This window comes from Urocampus carinirostris, chromosome 15 (genome assembly GCF_059441175.1).
Source record: "Urocampus carinirostris isolate Australia breed hairy pipefish chromosome 15, RoL_Ucar_1.0, whole genome shotgun sequence".
NCBI classification, from domain to species: Eukaryota; Metazoa; Chordata; class Actinopteri; order Syngnathiformes; family Syngnathidae; genus Urocampus; species Urocampus carinirostris.
In genome coordinates, this window is record NC_142363.1 from 8398405 (window position 1) to 8417779 (window position 19375).

A 19375-nucleotide genomic window follows, 5' to 3' on the forward strand; every position below is an offset into this window, starting at 1 on the left:
GCTTGAAATATCTCCTTAAAAACACTTGAAATTGTTGCCATGTCCATGTTTCTTGGCAGCCTGATTCTATAGACCAAGCAATAAATAAAGAAAAATAATTTTAAAAGTGCGTGAAAATGGTAAGTTGTCTTTATGGCGTTGTCATGTGAAGCGTCACCTCCGCACCCAAGAGGACAGCCTTATTTAAGAAACTGGTTCTTTTGGATTCTCTCAATTGAGAAGGGCCGGTTATTTCGGCTCCCAAATGGCTCCCCAGATTTTTTTCTTGATTTTTTTTTTTTTTAATAATATTCAAAATAATGTAGTATAAATAGTAGTATGAATTACGCACCAAATCATTAAATAACTAGTAATTTCATATGTTTTGCAGAGAGCCATGAAAATGCAAAACAATAAAATATAAAGAAAGAATGTAATTCTTTAGTGCTATAAATAAATGATAAAATGCAAAGTATAAAAAAACTAATTACTACTCTATTTTATCCAATTTAGTCACAGATTCTCTAAAAACACAGTCTCTAAGATTGTGAGATTGAATGCACTCTGCTCTGAGCAATCAAAATCATTAAAATGATTCCAAATTTGGCTCATTTTTCTGTTTATATACACATACAGTACTTTCTTTCTTTTTTTGTTTTCCTTATTGAACTCCATTATTACCCAACACATATGGAGACCTTTTCGTGTTTGTAAACAAGTGTGAAGTAGCCACTGTTGAAGCGGAAAGGCAGAATTCGTGTTCGTTTATAGCAGCCCATTGACATAAAAAGATCATCGATAGGAACAGCTCAAAGTAGCACAAAGTATGTGCTTAGCACTACGATAGCGAGTTTATTTTAGTCATTAAAGTCAACAAAAATTGATCGGCGCTGGGTTACTTCCTTTGAAGGTACTGGAAAAATTAAAAGTACTTGAAAAGTGTTTGAATTTGGCCATGAAAAAAGAGTGCGAACCTTGTTAGTAATACAAATTGGAAATGTAGAAAAATATGGAAGTTAATTATCAAAATGTACAAAGTTATCCGCGTATGGGACAAGATAAATATTATTTTTCACAGAATAAGTAGAAGAGAAGCAGTTCCTGTGATTTTGTATTGTTACTACTTTTTAAGTATGTTTTAAAATGTCAAATACCACTTGAAGCACTACTACCCATATTTGAGAACAGATCTAACTTTGTTAAGCACACATTATATAAAAGCAAATTTCTTAAAACTAAATGATTAATTTGGGATGAAATGTGTATGACTTCCAGGAACTTCGTGCAGACAACTTGACTCTGATGGAGACCAAAGTTTTGCTGGAAGAGCAACTATCAATCTCTAGAGGGCGCTGTGAGAAAATTCATGTTATGGAGAAGGACAACCTGCTACTAAGAGCCAAAATACACGACCTGGAAATGGTATGGCACAATAATATCATAAACTTGCTTGTCTTCTACAAAAAACACAACAATTTAATTAGTAACACCCCGCAATAACTTTACCCTTTTTTTTACCCTCTTATGACCAAATATTGATTTCATAATTTACTATGGGGCGGCCCGGCAGTTGAGTGGTCAGTGCGTCCGCGGGACAGTTCTGAGTTCAAGGGTTCAAATGTTATTACCAGCCCTTCTTTGTGGAGTTTGCATGTTCGCACCGTGCTTGCGTGAGTTTCTTACGGGCATTTCGGTTTCCTCCTCCAACCCAAAAATATACATGTCAAGTTAATTGGCAGGTCCAAATTGTCCCTAGGTGTGACTGAGGAAATGAGTAGTATGTCTCTGTGTGCCCTGCGATTGGCTGGCAAGCAGTTCAGGGTGTGGCCTGCCCACTGCCCGAAGATAGCTGGGATGGGCTCCAGCATCCCCGCGACCCAATTGAGGACAAGCGGTGCAGATAATGGATGGATGGATAATTAAGTATTACTATCACGATCAATAATGATAAAAAAAATTGAAACAATAAGAAATCATACTTACACCCAAAACAACTAGTAACGTAGCATTTTGAACATGTTAATCCTATCGTTTCGCTAGGTACTGTACACAAACTTCAAATTAACTATTACCAAACCAGGATTTCATTCTGACATCAACAAAACGTTAGGTGTTGGGTTAGGAGCTAGGGTTTGGGCTGTAAATTAAGGTTTTAAACTGATTTTAGGGTTTCAAAATATGGTTGGGGCTAGAGTTAGGGTTTGAAACTAAGTTTTAGTCTGTAGTTCTTTTGATCAGCGCTTGATTTCTTCTTTTAATGGTACTGGAAAAAAATGGAAAATTGTCTTGAAAGTCCTTAAAAAGTGTTTGACTTTGGCTATGTAAAACGTGTACAAATCTTGCTAACTATTTGTCCTTGGTCGTTGCAGGAAAGGGACAATGAACGCCGTCGGCTAGAGGAGCTGTTGGAAGAGAACATGCTCCTGGAAATCGGACAGAAACAGAGTATGAACGAGTCAGCACATCTTGGATGGGAACTAGAACAGCTCTCCAAAAACCAAGACAATTCGAACTTCGAGAGTATGACATTGAATTTCAATGACACTGTCCAACAGCTACGACTTAAAATGCTTTTGATGTCCTGCAGCCCGGAAGTCGTTTGTCCACGAGCTGAATGAGTCTGTATCGAGTCGTGTTTTGAAGCTGGAGAAAGATAACAGGGAGCTGCAGACTTCAATGGAGAGACTCAAAGAAGAGAATCACCAATTGAAAGAGAAGCAGCTCCATACGCAAGAGATTGACAGAGAAAATCAGGGTCTCAGTAAGAAGGTAAAAAATATATCTGGTTCATACAGGTGCTTGAAATCCTTAAAAATGCACTCTCTGTAATTATGACGTTGTCATGTGAAGTGTCACTGCCTCCTACTGGTCGCACCCAAGAGAACAGCTCTATTTCTAAAAAGTGAGCTAAGCCAAGTGGCTCCTCGTATTTATTAATTTTATAATATCCAATAATAATAAAACATGCACCAAATTATTTAGTAGTTTCATATGCTTTTCAGGGGATCCCTGCAAACACTTTGAATATAAATTGAAATATTGACAATTCTACAAAAATCTTTTGTAGAATAGAAAATAATTTTAGCTTTTTATACACTAAACAGATTTAAAATCCTACACCACCACAAAATCTCTGTAAATGCAAACATTAACTCTATTAATAATTCTATTTTTAGACACAGATTCTCTGAAAAAACATGCAAAAATGTCAAACAAGTTAAGTCAAACAAAAAGCAAAAAATCAGCAGAGGTGACCTGTTCCCACAAATGTCAAGCAATATTTTACTTTGTCTGCTTAACCACTGACGCGTACCACCAATGTATAGGCTGTGCCTTTCCCCTTGTTCATGTGAGACTTATGTCTGGCTTATGATTTGGTCCTAACCAATGCCAAACCTAAACCTACAACCGACAACAACTGGCAATCACTATTTTCTTCTCTGGAAAAAAACTCAGAAGAAAAAAAAAACACTGTAGAGTGCAGTCATGATCTAATGACTGATTCAGAAAAGCAGTAAAATACACTTGAGTTACTATTTTTTCGATTGAACAGTTTATTTTTCATAATCATTTTCTATTTTCTCCCGTTTAATTACTGAATTTTCAAGACTTTAAGGCGCACATAACAGTCTAAAAATTTATTTAAATTGTGCGGCGCACAGTATCTTGCGCTGCACCCTGTGCTTCATGTAATGCTGGCAGACATAAGGTTGCGCGCCCGCCCCAAGACTTGGAAGTCTCAGGTTCGAGTCTTGGCCGAGTCATACCTAGGATTTGCAACATTTTTTGGGCGAAATACATTGTTTTTGTGGGATTGTTCTTCTATGTGATCTCCTGTGACTTCTATGCCTTCTCTTGTGTGAACCCACACACACAATGCATTGTTTTTGGAAGTACTCATGAATGCAACAGCGGTAGCGCATCTAGCAATTTGAAAGTTAAAATGCGAGCAAAGGCTGAACAGTTTTCCCCCCCAAAATTAATTAGGTCCAAAACCTTACTTTCCCCCCACTGAAAACTTTCTGTTTTCGTCCGCTATAGTGTGTTATGCAGAAAATCATGGTAACCGAGCAGCCGCAAGAGATGTCATGCCTAAAATCACCCTTCCTGAAAAATCTGCCTGCCCGTTTTTGACTGAACATGTGTTACGCTTGTAGTCTGTATAATGTGTTTATTAAGGATTATTGATAGAAGTGATTAAAACGAAGCGATCATAGTTTATATAATGAGTTTATTAAGACGTATGCAAACCTCAAATGAGAAGCATAGTTCATGCAAAGTGGAGTCCGATTTAGCAGCGGCTGCAATGGAGGGCACACATGCCCAATCGTGCAGTGCGCCCTGTGAATGTGTTAAATACAGTAATAGAACCAGCTATGGAGACAGCACTTTTTAACACGATGCGCTCTATGGTCGTGAAAATCTGGTACTCTGGTTGTGGTGGACGGACGTTGCTAATCTCCACAATTTGAAGCAGTCAGTTCCCATTGATGATTAGCATTCAAATTTGACAGTAGTTTGTTTTTGCTTTTCTCGTTAACATTACATCCACATGATGGCGGCAAAATATCACCTGAAGTCAAAAAAGTGTTGAGTGGATATCCAACTGTTGAAATCATTTTCAACAGTTGGATATCCATTGTGCTATGTGGTCGCAAGATTATTTGGAAAATTATAATTTGACAGTACAGAAAATAACGTTTAAAAAAAGTATTGTGCTTTTAATTTATAAACAAATGTTTGAGGCTGTAAATAGTTTTTTTTCTTTGGTTTCAACGTATAATTCAGTATTTACTAAAAAATGCATAAAGGTTTCCACTTTGGGGATTTTTCCTATCACGGGTTCTTTTTGGAATACTGTACAACCATTGCACGATAAAAGAAGGATTACTTTGTATATAAAATCACAGAAGGAAATTTAGTGCATCTGAGGCAGTCAAACACTGCTTTATATTTTCTCCAGTAATCCCTCGTTTAACCCGGTGGTTACTTTCCAAAAATAACTTATAATTGGCGAAATCAATTATGTAGAAACCTTTATTTTTTTACAATTATTATGCATTCAATTACTCCATGATACACTGAAATAGAAGACTCAAGCATTTGTTTAACAAAAATAAAATACCGTATAAATGTTTTTTTTTTTTTCAAGAAATTACTGCAGTGCGATAATGAGTGTGGAGACTGTTTAGCCATTCAAAATTCAGAACATGAAGCAAATCCGTACAGTAGCAAAATGCTAAAAAGGAACCCGTGTTTCATTAGGAAATTACTGTATTGGCATGTTGTTTAATTGTAGGTTTACGCATTTGACCTGAGATTAAAAAACGATTTACCAAGGTCAATGTTTCCACACGATTTTTAACAACATCTGAATTTTTCTCAGTTGGAACATCTCCAAGGTTTGTTGGACCAAGAGAAACTTACCAATCAAGACATGGAGTCCCTTGGAGAAGAATTACTCAAGGAAAAGCAAAATCTGGAGCGGGAAATGCATGCGCTAAGAGCGGACAAAGATAGACAGGTAAAATATAGCTGCACAATAAGAAGATCTTATGCAGGTCATACTTAACATTTAAGATCTAATTTCAATTTTTTTTTAAAGATTTCAGAATTGGAAAGCGAGAAGCAGCATCTTTTTGATGCTACGGTGTCGCTCCGTGAGCGTGCCGAGTCTCACAGCGAAACGAGGGTCCGTGAAGTGGAGGCAGAGAATCGACACCTACATCAAGGCATTACTGATAGCAGCGCCCGGGTAGCAAGTTTAGAAACTCAACTCATGCTTTTAAAAGAAGAGGCAGAAAAGCTGAGGGAGAAGGCTGAAAAATATCACGAGTTAGAGAGGGAGATGGCCAAGATGGAGAGAAGCAGGGATGCGCTTAACAGAGAGGTAAGAGCTTCACCCAGAGATGTCCGAACTTACTGTAATTGTTTAAGGACCAAGGCCCAGTCTTATTATTATAGTAATCATAATATTAATTGATCTAACTCTAGAATCCGTTTTTTTTTGTTTTGTTCATGAACCAGCACTGCAATTTCACAACTACAGGTGCACATATAAGTATTATATTTTTTCTTCAAAAAGCCTCCACATGTGTGTTGTTGTAAGGCAGACGTACAGGACACCTTGAGAACGTTGATTGGGAAAGTGTGGGCTTGTATATGACAAAACCAGTATGTCCGTTAAGCAGAACAGTGTTTTTTCCACCCCAACACCATTTTACAATCACGACTTTATCATGCCATTTCAAACAAAATACACAACTTTTATCAAATCGTATATGACAAAAAGACAATTTTCGAGAAAAAAAAACAAAAACATTTTAAACAAAGTTAACTATTTCTCGGGTGTTTTGTAGAATAATGATTAGCCATTGATCTGGTACTGTGTAGTTTAAAAAAAAAAAAAAATTAAAGGCCCAATACTTTGGGTTCAAATAACCTGTTTTGGGGGGTTGTCTCGTATAAGATATTTCTGGGGGCATGTTTTTGAACAAAATCTAATCAACCCGTTTTGGATTTTGCTGTGAGTTTTTTTTTTCATATTTTATAGGCTAAATTTTGTTGGTTATTCATAACAAAGTGACCCTTTTTTGGGTCGTTTATGCAAAATAGCTTTGGGGGAAAAGGGTCAAATTAACTGAAGAACTTGATTAGTCTACTCATGTATCTTTTTCTTGTTTTTCTAGTGTAATCTTTAAAAAAAAAATAGTATAATACAAAATGTTGCAAATTGTTCATGTTTATGTTGCATAGCAAAGCACATTTTTCAGGATAAATTGTCATGTACAGTACTCCTCTACATATAAGATTAATTTATTCCCGAATCAAGGTAGTATCTAGAATTTCTTGTACCTCGAACTAATTTTCCAAAATCATCCAAGTTAAGTCTATATAGCTATAAAACACATCTTCCTGATGTCTAAAAACACATTCAAATAGTAATTGAACGATGTGATACGATGATCAACCGAATAAAATAAGAGTTTATTATGAACACTTACCATGGAAGAAGTTGGCAGTTGCTTACCGAGGTGTATGCTTGGTGGTGGCGAGTGAGGAAGGGACAAACGGGAGGAGAGAGTGAGCACGAGAAAATGTCTATAATAAGATACCACGTTTACAGTACATCTAAAATTTAAGTTACTGTAACGATTAAAAAAAACATGAGGGCGGGATCAGTCTGTATGATGGGAAACACACGTACTAACTGGGACGAGCTGATTCTAGCGGTGCTTGGTATCGAGAACTCGGCCCTCTTGTGGTAGCGTCTAGAAAGTCTCATAATTTAGATTTTTTCGTATGTCGGGCAAGATTTTTGCTAAAAAGAAATATTTTATCTCGAATTTTTCGTAACTAGATTAGCTCGCATGTAGAGGGGCCTCTGTATAATGTATACTGCAAGCCGCAAACAGTCTGCTGGCCGCAAATTGGGCCCCTTTTATCTAGTCTTATCTTATGATTCATGAAAAAATAAGATTTAAAAGATTGTTTTGGTTCACAGGTGGCATCTTTACGCACTTGCAATGAGAGGACAGAGTTTCTTGAGAAGCAGGTGACCTCTCTGGAGCAGGAATTGCACAAGTTGAAACGGGAGGCAGAAGAGGCTCATCAGAGAATGCAGCAGCTTAAAATACAGGAAGCCGAAAACAGCCTCCTGACAAAAGAAAATTTGGACCTCCGTTGCTCTGTAGAAAATCTGCGTTCCTCATCCTCTCTTCTCACAAAACAACAGGAAGAATACAAGCAGGCGCAACAAGAATTGCAAGAGCTGCAGAGAAGTTTGGAGGCGGTCAACATGGAGTTACAAGGAGAGCGGAAGAGAGCAGAAAGACTGGAAATCAACATTGCCACACTCAGCCAAGAGAAGCATCGCCTCGAGGGGGAGACGAAGAATCTTAAAGGGGAAAGGGAGGAAATCGAGAGACAGAAGCAAGACATTTTGTCTATGCAAGAAGAGATGAAAAAGGAAATAGAAGATTTGAGGCAGGAGCAGGGAAGGAGAGAGGAAGGGGACAAGGAAAGAAGGAAAATCCTTTTGGACCTGGAGCAGTCTGAGAAGAGAAGAATGCATTTGGAAAAAGAGAGTTGGAAAAACAGAACGCTACTGGAATCTAAAGACGCTGAGCTGGAAGAGAAAGCCAGTCAGGTGGTGGCAGCACAGAAGGACGTTGTAGAAATAAGAAAAGAGCTTCATTTGCTCAAGGATGTGGCTGTCAAGGCCAAAGAGTTTGAGAGGGAGAACAAGGAACTGCACAAACAGGCAACTATTGACAAAGGGACTTTGGTCACACTGAGAGAGGTAAGAATGCAAAAAACTAAATGTTTACACCTACACTACGGTTTAATACTTTGGGTCACCGAGACAATTTTGTGTTTTCCATGTAAAGTCAATCTTTTAAAAGAGTTGTCCAATGTCTGTTATTTTTCTCATATTAATAATAATAATAAAAGTAGTAGTAGTACGTTTATTTCATTTTAATCATCTCTTCCTTTAGCTAACCATTCTCAGATATGGCTTTCTCTTTGCCACTCTGCCTTGAAGGAGTTGCCTCTTCACTGTAGACGTTGACACTGGTGTTTTGCGGGTACTATTAACTACGTTACTATTTAAAGGCCTGTAATGCGTGTATTTCTCAAACTAGAGGCTCTGATGTACTTGTCCTCTTCCTTAGTTGTGTAGTGGGGCCTCCCACATTTCTTTCGACCCTGGTTAGATCTGCTGTGGGGAACCCGGTCCTTAAGCGCTGCATTTCCTGCATGATTTTTTAGGTTTTTCTCATCTTCAACCCGGGGGAATACAATCATTACCATAGTTATCAAGCTTCTGCAGGCGTACTATCGAGCTAATAATTTGTATCACCTGATTTGAAGAGGAACCTCTAAAAATATGCAGGAGATGCGACCTCTGGGTTGAGAGCCTGTTTGAGCAGTTTTCTGAAGGAAGTAATACACACTATTTCTTCCACTTCTTAGAACATGAATTGACTGTCAAGTTTCACATGAAAGTTCCCTTTTTTGGGCCATTCTGAAAGTTCATTCACACCCAAAAATATGATGCTCTTGATCAGGGGTGTCGAACTCATTTGAGCATCATGCTAGAAAAAAACACTAACGAGGGCTGTACATTTAGGTTTATGAGACAAAGAGCGAAAGAAAAAGAAAAAACAGGAGAAAAAGAAATAAAAAGAGAGAGAGAAGATGGGAGCCAGAATGAGAGAGAGAAGGTAAGACAGAAAAAGAGAGAGAAATAAAGAGAGCACAATAGAGAGAGGTGGGCGTTAGAGAAAGAGACAGAAAAAAAAGAAAAAGTAAGAAAGATAAAGAAAATGATCAAGTGAATGCTAGTAAATAAAAAGACAAAGAGAGAGAGGAAGAGTGAGCATGAGAAATGGATGATGAAAAGGTCGTGAAAAGACAGAAAAAGTGAGAAAAAGGAAAGGGTGAAAGAGAAAATGGAGAGGGAGGAAAAATAGAAATAGATAAAAAGAGAGGGTGAGAAAGAAAGATGGTTATAGAGAAAGAGAGAGACAAAGAAAAATATAGAAAAAGAAAGCAAGAGAGAAATTGATAGAGAAAGGGCGAGAGAGAGAGAGAGAGAGAGATAAATACTACTAGTTGCTTTGCGAGTGGTGCCCGGCTTGGCTAACATCAAGTGGACATATTTAACACTGCAGCTCATTTTTCTCTCGGGCTTCCCTCAGTGTCGTCTTGTGGGCCTGATTAAAACTCTTTAAGGACCGCCTGTTTGACAAGATACTCGACTAGCTCAAAAGAAGGTCCGTTTGATAGCTTTTCTAACCAGCTAAACTGTTTTGAGCTGTGATAAATATTACACAAAGGTTTTTAATCATCCATTATCCTTCTAACGCTATTAGCAAACACAATCTACAACTGATAGTTCCTATATCGTCATTTACTTTCGGGCAACATAAGTAACGGCTGCTATATTGGATAGATGTGTGCGATAATTTTTTTTTGTGACTGACCTCAGAAATTTGGCAAACAAAGCTTTAGTTTGGTAAAAGCGGTCGTTAGATAATGTTTGTTACAACAACAAAAGTTCTTTTAATGAGTACATATGGCTCACGAGCCATATATGGCTCTTTTCATGAGGATATCAGCTTTTTACATTCAGTGCAGACTGGGCTGGGCGAGGAGAAGTAGTGCACACGCCCTGTGTATGGCTCTGCCCATTCCTTCTTTTCACCCAATAGAATTGCTTCTGGGTATTTGAAGTTTGTTCTGTGTCTCAACAATTAACAAAGATTGTTTAATGAGCTTCCATATAAGAGATTATTTAGCGATTTACAGCCAAACGGGGTATGTTGGTGTGACCCGTTAACTGTAAACTGTAGTTAAAATTGTATCCTGTATATACTGGACTGAACCCTGCAAATGGTCATTATTGTCTCAGAGTTGCATGTGCCATAATCTTCTCTGTATGCAGCAATATATAATGTAAATGTGCAACTTCTAGTTTATCTCTGAGCCATATGACCTCATAAAAAGAGCTTGCTAGCTATAGGTTCCTGACCCCTGCCTTACACCTAACACTTTCTTTCGAACATCCAACAAAATTAGTGTAGACCCATAATGACATCAAACTGTGTCCCATTCAATATGCCCGTCTGTCCAGATTAGGGGGTACACGAGGCGTTACACAAAAACTATCAATTACTACACTATAGCGCTGGTTGCTGGAAAATGGCCTCTATACATTTATATAGATATTGCATTAAAAAAAGACACTTTTAGCTAAATAAAGTCATTTACCACAGGTATATTTCTAATTAGCTTAATGTTATTTATTTAAAAAAGTGTTTCCTTCAAAATTAAGGAAATTTCTTAGTGCCCCTATTTTTGGGAACAATGGTGTAGATCTTTTGTATTTCATTGTCATCGCATTCATTGCTTGTAGGATTTGGTGTCTGAGAAATTGAAAGTCCAGCAATACAGCATCGAGTTGGAAAGACTCAACGAGGAACTGGAGAAGGTTGGACTTAACCGAGAAAGGCTGCTACAGCAGGAGCACATGCTGGAGGACAGGTAACTTTAAATCGCACGACATAGAATAATTTCCTTGTGACTTTTTTGACGTTGACTTGCGCTGGTGTGTGTCAGCAAGTACAAGCTGCTTGAATCCAGACTGGAGGAAACGGTCCAACAGGCAATGAAGATGAAGGAGGGCAAAATCTTTAACCTGGAAAAGAAACTCGAAGAAAGCAACATACTCAATACCACACTACGTTCTGAGCTTGCTGCTGTAAGTAAAAATAAACTAAATCTAAATTTGGTTGTTTAGTAAAAATTGTAATCACCCCAAAACCTGTTTGATGCGATATCTGTCTGTATCTACTGTACCTACCAACTTTACTTTACTGTTTTGTTCTACGGCCCCCCACCCACCATTGAAGGGACATTGTGTATTATTTAGCACCTTCTAGTGGTACAAAAATAAGTCATTCATTAGAATGAAACTATATTGATTGAAATAAAAAGCAAAAATACGTACTAAAAGAACTATAAGAGTAATGTGCGTTTTTAAAAATAGGATATAATAATATATCATGTGTGTATATATAAATAGGTTGAGATATTGTGTATTTTACATTATAGAAGCCTCACCAAAAGGGGGCTGACATAATTGTCCACCATCTTGCTGATAACAGGGACCCAAAAATCTCAAAAAGGCCGGGCAAAAATGTCAGATAAATTGGGGCATTTTGGTCATTTTTAGTTTGTGTTTTTCCTTGCGCTTTTTAGCACTCGTTTTTGGTTGCACTATGCTAAAGATTTGAAACCTTTTTGACATAAAGAGCCACAATAACAATTTTTTTTTTTTTTTTTTTGAGCGAGAGAGAGAGAGAGCCATACAATATGTTTTAAGACGATATGCAGCAAAACTGCCAAACCTGCTCTCCGGAGAAAAGCTCATTTTTGGCACATTTTATTTCTCTGTGTGACGTTAGATGATTTGATAAAATATATGAACTAAGAAATATTCCAGAGCCTGTGTCCTATATCAACAAATACACCACTTTAAACTTGTCTCCATCCCACAGTTATTTAAGATCATTGAGGCTCATTTTACATTTTTTTTTTTTCTAAAAAAAAAAAAAGTTTCCAAACAAGATGCATGCACATTTCTTTTCTAAAAATGTCACAAAAAACTGCAAATGAAAAGTTTATGGATGTATTTCCCTTCAGGGCAGTGGGCACTTGTGAGGGAGAGGGGAGCGTGTCTTTTGTGCATAGCTGCGCAAATCGATACCGCTCACCCAATTAAATTGTTCTGTGGGCTTGCCCAACATTTTGGGGTCACACTTTGTTCTATTGTTTTTTATTATAAAATGTCTTAACAGTGAACATACATTATTTAATGAGTTTTCATATAAAAGATTTTTTAGCGATGTACAGGTACAAGCAAAACGGGTCTGTTGATGTGACACCTTAACTGTAAGACTGTGAACCTTATATACTGGACCGAACAGCGCATTTTAAAGCTTTGCTTTGGCCATGCATACACCTAACTTTACTCTGAGCTTATCAATATATATACAGAAGATATTTGCACAATTAGCACTTATGTCTTAACCATATGTACTCATGAAAAGAGCCCGCAAGCCATAGGTTCTCGACCCCTGCACTACACTGTATATGTATATTGGTCAAAAAATACACACTGTCCCTTTAAAACAAAGGGTTGTTTGGTACAATAAACCCCTGAAAACCCATGTTATCTATTTAAAACGAACCAAAAACTACGCTTTTGTGTTCAAAGCCCAATACAAATAGGTTGTTTAGCAAAATAGAACTCAACCAAAATTGTCTTTTCAATGGAAAAACATCCCACCTAATATTTTAAGATGTATGAAACAACACCAAAAACAAGTGTTTTTTTATTAAAGTTGTATAATATTTAACCACTAGTTGCAGTTGTATTGTTTAGTGCAACTGAAAACGAGTGCTGCAAAGCACAAGGAAGACAACAAACAACGGAAACTCAAGGTGACCAAACCAGACCATTTTTCTTTTTTTTTTGCCCAGCCTTTTACAAGGTTTTTGTTTTATGGGGTTAGCAGCAAGATGGCTTGTTTATATGACAGTTTACGTATTTTTGCTTGTTATTCAGCTCAATATTGTTTTAATGTCGTTTTGTTTATACCACTAAGAGGTGTTAAACAATACACATTGTCCCTAGTCTCTTGTTCTAAACAATAAAAAGATCAAATTATTGCATTCTTTGTTTTACCGTAGAAATCTAATTATGTTTTTCTTTTTAAAAAAACAAAACAATAAATCATATTTCTCATGCTTGGTAAATGACAGGTCGGTGGTTCGCGCCCCGGCCGAGTCATTCCTAAGACTTAAAAAGTGGTCGGCGGCGCCCTCTGTTGGCTGCGGCTGCATCGGCTCGCTACAACGGGTCAGGTGCAATCGACATTTCGTTCTGTGTACATTGTTACACAGAATGACAATACAAGGAAATTATTATTATTATTATTATTATATCTGTAAATAGTATGATATGAGTAATAAGTCTGTTAGTGGCCCTCAAAGAATAAAGTTTGGACACCTCTGATATAAAAGCAATGGATGAATTATATAAACAGTATATATGTACATAACCTTTTTTCAGACTCTTAAGAAACTGTCTACCTTGCATCAGCAACAGGAGAGAGAAGAAAACTCCATGGTGTGTTCAGGAGAAGATGCGCGGAGAGGCTCAGCCACTGCTGAGCTTCTTCATATCAAAGATCATCTTATAGATGTTGAGAAAAATGTAAGTCTTTAAGTGTTTTGACAAGTTTCGTTTATCGAGGTTCAGCGGTGTTAAACGGTGGCAGAATGAGGTCCCTTAATAGATTCAATCCGGCTTGCGAGTAAATGCTAAGAATCACGAGAGACAAATTGATCACATCACATAAAAACAATGACCTGCAGTTTTAAATATTTTCTCTGGATGTCACCAAAGCCATGTGAAATTTATCAACCAGAGAATATAATAGAGATATTTGTATGAAAATATACAAAAAGTATGAAAATATACCGATGTTGTTTTATTTAGAATAGAAGTTACGGATGTGCTTAAGGCAATTTGATTGCACTTACGGGTCATGCATGGATGTTATTCTTAACCGCAACATTTGCTACTAAACCATGCTTTTTATCCCTATTCTTTTTATCTTTTTATTTTAGCACCTGTATTAAAAAATACCCAAGTGTTTTCTTTTTACTTTTGTGTATTTGGAGAAGTTTGAATAAGCATTAGCCCCTTTCTAAAATAGATATAAAATCTAACCCAAATCGGGTAATAATTAGCATAAAAAACTGAAAAAGTGTTTTAGATATTATATCAATCATTTAAGCCATTTGTGTGCTATTTCTGTTACTTTTAAGTTCGCACGAGTTTCCCTGATTTAAATAAACTGTAGAGCGAATGAATTAAAAATGTGATTTGCTTTGTTTCAAATGCCCTGTTGATAAACACCACAGGATGTAAATGTAAATGGTCTGCATTTATATAGCACTTTTCAAGTCAATGAAGACCTCCCGCTTTACAATGAGCTTCACACTTTTACCTTTTACACACTAACTAACTGATAGGAGTGTTAGCCATGCAAGGCAACTACCTGCTTATTGGAGGCATTCGGGATTCAGTGTCTTGCCCAAGGACACTTCGACATATAACGCATAGGAGCTGGGAATCAAACCTGCGATCTCTTTATCCCAAGTTAAGCGTTCTACCTCCTGAGATAATGCCTCCCCAGGAAAATAAATCTTAATTAAGAAAAACAATATTGAGGAAAAAAATCCTTAATCGTTTTATGTTTTAATTTTAATCCCCAGTCCTACACAGAAGGCATACTTTTTATGCTATTAATTTCCTAGTCCAGCCCCTGTAAGAGGGTTTTTTTTCTACCATCTGGCCCCTGAGCCAAACTGAGATTGACAACCCTGATCTAGTCTAAATGGTGTCTCATTAAGCGCCCCCGTACTCACTGTTTTGAAACTCAAGTCAAGTTCATTATATGTTTACTGTTTATCATAAGTGTTTCTTTCTTCCTGTGAATATTAAAAATATCTGTATTTCCCCTAGAATGCCTCGCTTCAGACTCAGAGCAGTTTGTTGAAAGATCAGGTGAAACAACTGGAAAACCAGAACAGTTCACTCAACAACCAGATGGCGACACTGCAGCGACACACTACAGTCCTGCAGGAACAGAATTCAGCGCTGCACACTCAGACTGCACAACTGCAGGTACACTAATCATTTAAAAACCTAAAGGCGTAGGTTTGGTCTTGGCATTGGTGGGAACCAAATCTTAACATCCTCCGTAGACACAACTGCCACAAATTATATACCATATATTCTCCCATATAAGGCTACATTGCATTTAAGACACCCCCCTAAAACTGCTTTAAAATAGCCACATACTAAAGGAAATTAATGAAAACATGTACACTGTACTGTGGAATCAGTAAATCCTTTACATTTTTTGTCTTTAGAAATTACTTAGCAAAGACACACTCCATATCCATTTTGTCTCTGGGCTTCAAACACATTAAACATCTTATCCATTTCTGGGTGCTGTCCATTATGTTTTCTTTTTTTCTCCACACATGGTTTAAAAAAATAATAATTTTACCAGAAAGAGGACCAAAATTCAGTACACTCTTACCGCAAATTCTGTGCTCTCATTTGCCACATATAGTTACATTTTTTGGTCTGGAGAGCGATGGGGCACCACCAGGCTGTACTTGCCCAAGACACACCATAGGGTGCCACCAGGATGTACTTGCCCAAGACACACCACAGGAAGCACACACACACACACACGCACACTGTATATCGCTTCACATGTTCTTTTCGCACTAGACTGCAAGAGGGCGCTCTAGATCTGTGTTATTAATTTCAACCTTGCCCTTGTTGTGTGGGGGACATTTTCTGAAGCGGAAAGACAAATTGAAGAGGCTTATCGTCTTCTTCCCAGGTTAAAGGAGTTGGGTACCGGAAAAAGTAACACAGATAATGAATATTTCATTGGATTTAGTGATTTGGAGAGAAGCTGCTAGTTTGGTTAGCATGTTCTTTATGCTAGAGTTATCTGAATAACTTTTAATGTATTACGTCGATACTGACTTATTTGCGCGTGTCTAAGATATGCACGTACATGTAACGTAATTATACCTTACACGTATTCAGCCTTTTATTCTCTTATTTTTCTTTTAAATTGCCTTTCAGTTGACATGTATGTTTTTGGTGTTGGGTTTTATCAAATAAATTTTCCCCCAAAATGTGACTTGTACTCCAGGCGAGATTTACAGTATATGTTTTTTCCTTTTCAAATATGCATTTTTTTGGATGGTGCAACTTGTACTCCTGAGCAACTTATAGCCGGAAATTACGGTAACCGAAATAAGCAAACACTTCACATCACCTATTTGACCAAAATTCACTGTCTCCTAGGTGGAAAACTCCACGCTGTCTTCCCAGAGTGCATCCCTGACGGCTCAGAATGCCGTATTGCAAGGCCAGGTCACAGCCTTGGAGAACGAGGTGGAGTCGTGGCAAAGACAGCGAGAGGAGGCATGGCGAGGGAGAGAAAGCGTTCTCAATGACCATGAACGCTTATTGAGTGTTCACGAGAGGCAAGCGCACGAGTACGAGCACTTGATCAGTCAACACACTACTCTGAAAGTCAAGCAGAGGGCTTTGGAGAGTGAACACAGGACGATACAGAGCAAGTAAGTGTGTTATTTGCAATTTTACTGTATAAAAAAGCAAAAGGCCCCGCATTGCAGAAAAATAGGATTTTAGATTCGGCTGCTTGGACTGGTCAGTGGTCGGGAGCTGCAGTAGCCAATTCAGCCGCCAGAGGTTGAGAGAGACCCCATGTAAGCAGATTTATTGGGAGTTCCCTGACAGGAAACCTAGCTAAAGATACTTGCGGAGGCCAAAAGTAAAGCTGTAAATTTTCATGAAAATTGATTCAGCCGTTTTGGAGCCTACAAATTACATTAACACGCACACAAATCGTGATTTCTAAAGTAGATTAGATTAGGAAAATTTTGTGAATTTCCCTGCGTGTGAATTCCCCTGTGAATTTCCCTGCGTGGATGAATAAAGTATCCATCTATCTATCTAGATTATTTAGGTAGACAGATAGAGAGATCAATATATTTGATATAATTAGATAAATAGATTTCAATGGAATTTTATTATCTTATTTTAGATAAATTAAGTTTATTTTAGATAGATTTGGATGGATGGATCACATATTGTAATTTGTTACATGTCAGGGGTCCAGCTCTTTTTACATTGTGTGCCGCGGCCACCATCGAGACATATCAGGTGGGCCAGACCACTTAAATGATACCCAACTCTAAATATCCAAAATATTAAGTTTTTTTACATTGTTTTGGTGTAAAAAAGATTAAAAACATTAGGAAAATGTTGGAATTAAATTAGCATTCCTCTCTTAAAACATTTGATATAACATCTTAGATTTTCTTGTGTAAAGTATAAAAAAGTACTGGTGAGTATGAAAAAGTACTTTAAAGGTATTTTTTACAAAATGCTATAAAGTATGAGAAAGTACTGAAAAATTTTAATACAAACAGAAACGTAAAAAAGAGAAAAAAATACTGAAAAGTATTAAAACGTTTTGACAAACTAGAAAATATAAAATACACAAAAGTGCTCTTTGTATGTAAAAGCACTCTAAAGTAGTAAAAAGAGTGAAAAAGTAGTGATAGGTATAAAAACAGAATGTAAGAAAGTGAAAAATGCACTAAAAAGTGTTAAAAAGTTCTAAAAGTATTAAAACGTATTGAAGAGTACTGAAAAGTATGACTACATACAAAAAATATTAAAACAGCATTAAATGTATTGAGGCATAGTGAAAAGTATAAAAATACTAAAACATATTTAAAAGAATAACAAAATAATGAACAAAAACAATAAAAACTATAATGTACTTTATTGAAAAAAGTACTGAAAATTATTAAAACATTAAAACACATTAAAAAGTGTGGTACAATAATGTTAAACAGTTATATATCAAGGGCTGTGAAGAATGAAAAAGCACTTAAAAGTAATAACAAGTGTGAAAAAGTACTAAAAGGTACAAAAAAAAACTGAAATGTGATGAACGTGTGAAAAAATGTACTGAAAAGTGTAAAAAAAGTTCTAAAAGTATGAAAATGTATTGAAAAGTAAGAATAGAGTACAATAGTATGAAAAAGTACTGAGAAGTTCTGAAAGTGTAACAAAAGTCCTATACGGTATGAACAAAATCTGAAAAGTAAAAAAATATATATTATTGTATTCATTTTTCTAACTTATTGGAAAGCACTAAAGTATAAAAATATACAAAAAGAGTTGTTAAGGATAAAAAGGCACTTAAATGTATTAAAAGTGTGGAAAACTACTGAAAAAACTGAAACGGAAAAAAGTGATAATGAAGTAAAGCACCTGAAAGAATGTAAATATACAAAAAACAACAATAGTATGAAAACGGACTGCAAAATATTAAAATATACAAAAAGCTTTGAATATGACAAAAGTACGGGAATGGAGGGTGTAAAAACTGTTGCGAAATCAGGTGGTAGCTTACACTATTCTCTGCGCACTGCAAAAACAAAAAACTGATGCAGTGAATTCTCAGTACGTTCTTGTTAGTGGGTTCTAAAGCATTATGACAAACTGACCTTTGCATATTTGTTTCTGTTCTATGCCTCTCTGCAGGTATTGCACTTTATTGCAGCACAAGGAGAAATGGGAAGAATTAGAGGGGCGGAGTCTGAAGGATAGGGAGGAGCTAAACCAGGAGCACCTGAAAAATCGGCTACTGCAACAAGAGAATCTTCAACTTAAAGCAGAGGTGGACAGGTACGTGCTGGCAGAAACAGACTACAGGGTTTGCACGGGTCGTTGAAATCCTTCAAGATGATTGAATTTTAATGTTTGGGTTTCAAGGTTAGGAAAATGCTTGAATTTTGGGTCAAGTGCTTGACTCTATAGACCACACAATAAATGAAGGAAATAAAAAAAAGTGTGTGAAAATGACACAGGCACGCCTGCCGTGGTGGCTTGTCATCATTGCATTGTCATGATAAGCATCACCGGACCCTACTGGTTGCACCCAGGAGGAGAGCTCTTTTTTAGAATACCGGTTCTTTCGGCTCGGTTCACTCGTACTTTCGACTCTTTTTTAAAAAACTGTATATTAGCAATAGTAATAAAACATTATGCACCAAATGATTTTACAATTAGTACTTTCATATTTTTTGCAGGGCGTTCCTGAAAAACACATGAGATATAATTTAAAATATTCACAGATCTACAAAAAAAAAGCAATATACAAAATAATTTTACGTTTTCACACAA

The 19375-nt window shown here is 36.8% G+C and overlaps 1 protein-coding gene across 3 annotated transcripts in view; it reads left to right on the forward strand.

The window, feature by feature from the left end:
• ccdc88c (coiled-coil and HOOK domain protein 88C) overlaps nt 1-19375 on the forward strand; it is a 76384-nt gene that overhangs the window by 31079 nt on the left and 25930 nt on the right. For all 3 annotated transcript variants that reach the window (XR_015852838.1, XM_088354078.1, XM_088354079.1), the window contains exons 11-22: nt 1255-1401; nt 2349-2499; nt 2567-2748; nt 5366-5503; nt 5585-5869; nt 7484-8281; nt 10901-11028; nt 11104-11245; nt 13622-13765; nt 15083-15244; nt 16454-16731; nt 18734-18877. Coding sequence is in view for 2 of the 3 variants with exons in the window: in XM_088354078.1 (XP_088210204.1) it covers nt 1255-1401; nt 2349-2499; nt 2567-2748; nt 5366-5503; nt 5585-5869; nt 7484-8281; nt 10901-11028; nt 11104-11245; nt 13622-13765; nt 15083-15244; nt 16454-16731; nt 18734-18877 (2699 nt within the window). In the remaining variant the exon portion in view is untranslated. The remainder of the gene's footprint in view (nt 1-1254; nt 1402-2348; nt 2500-2566; nt 2749-5365; nt 5504-5584; nt 5870-7483; nt 8282-10900; nt 11029-11103; nt 11246-13621; nt 13766-15082; nt 15245-16453; nt 16732-18733; nt 18878-19375) is intronic.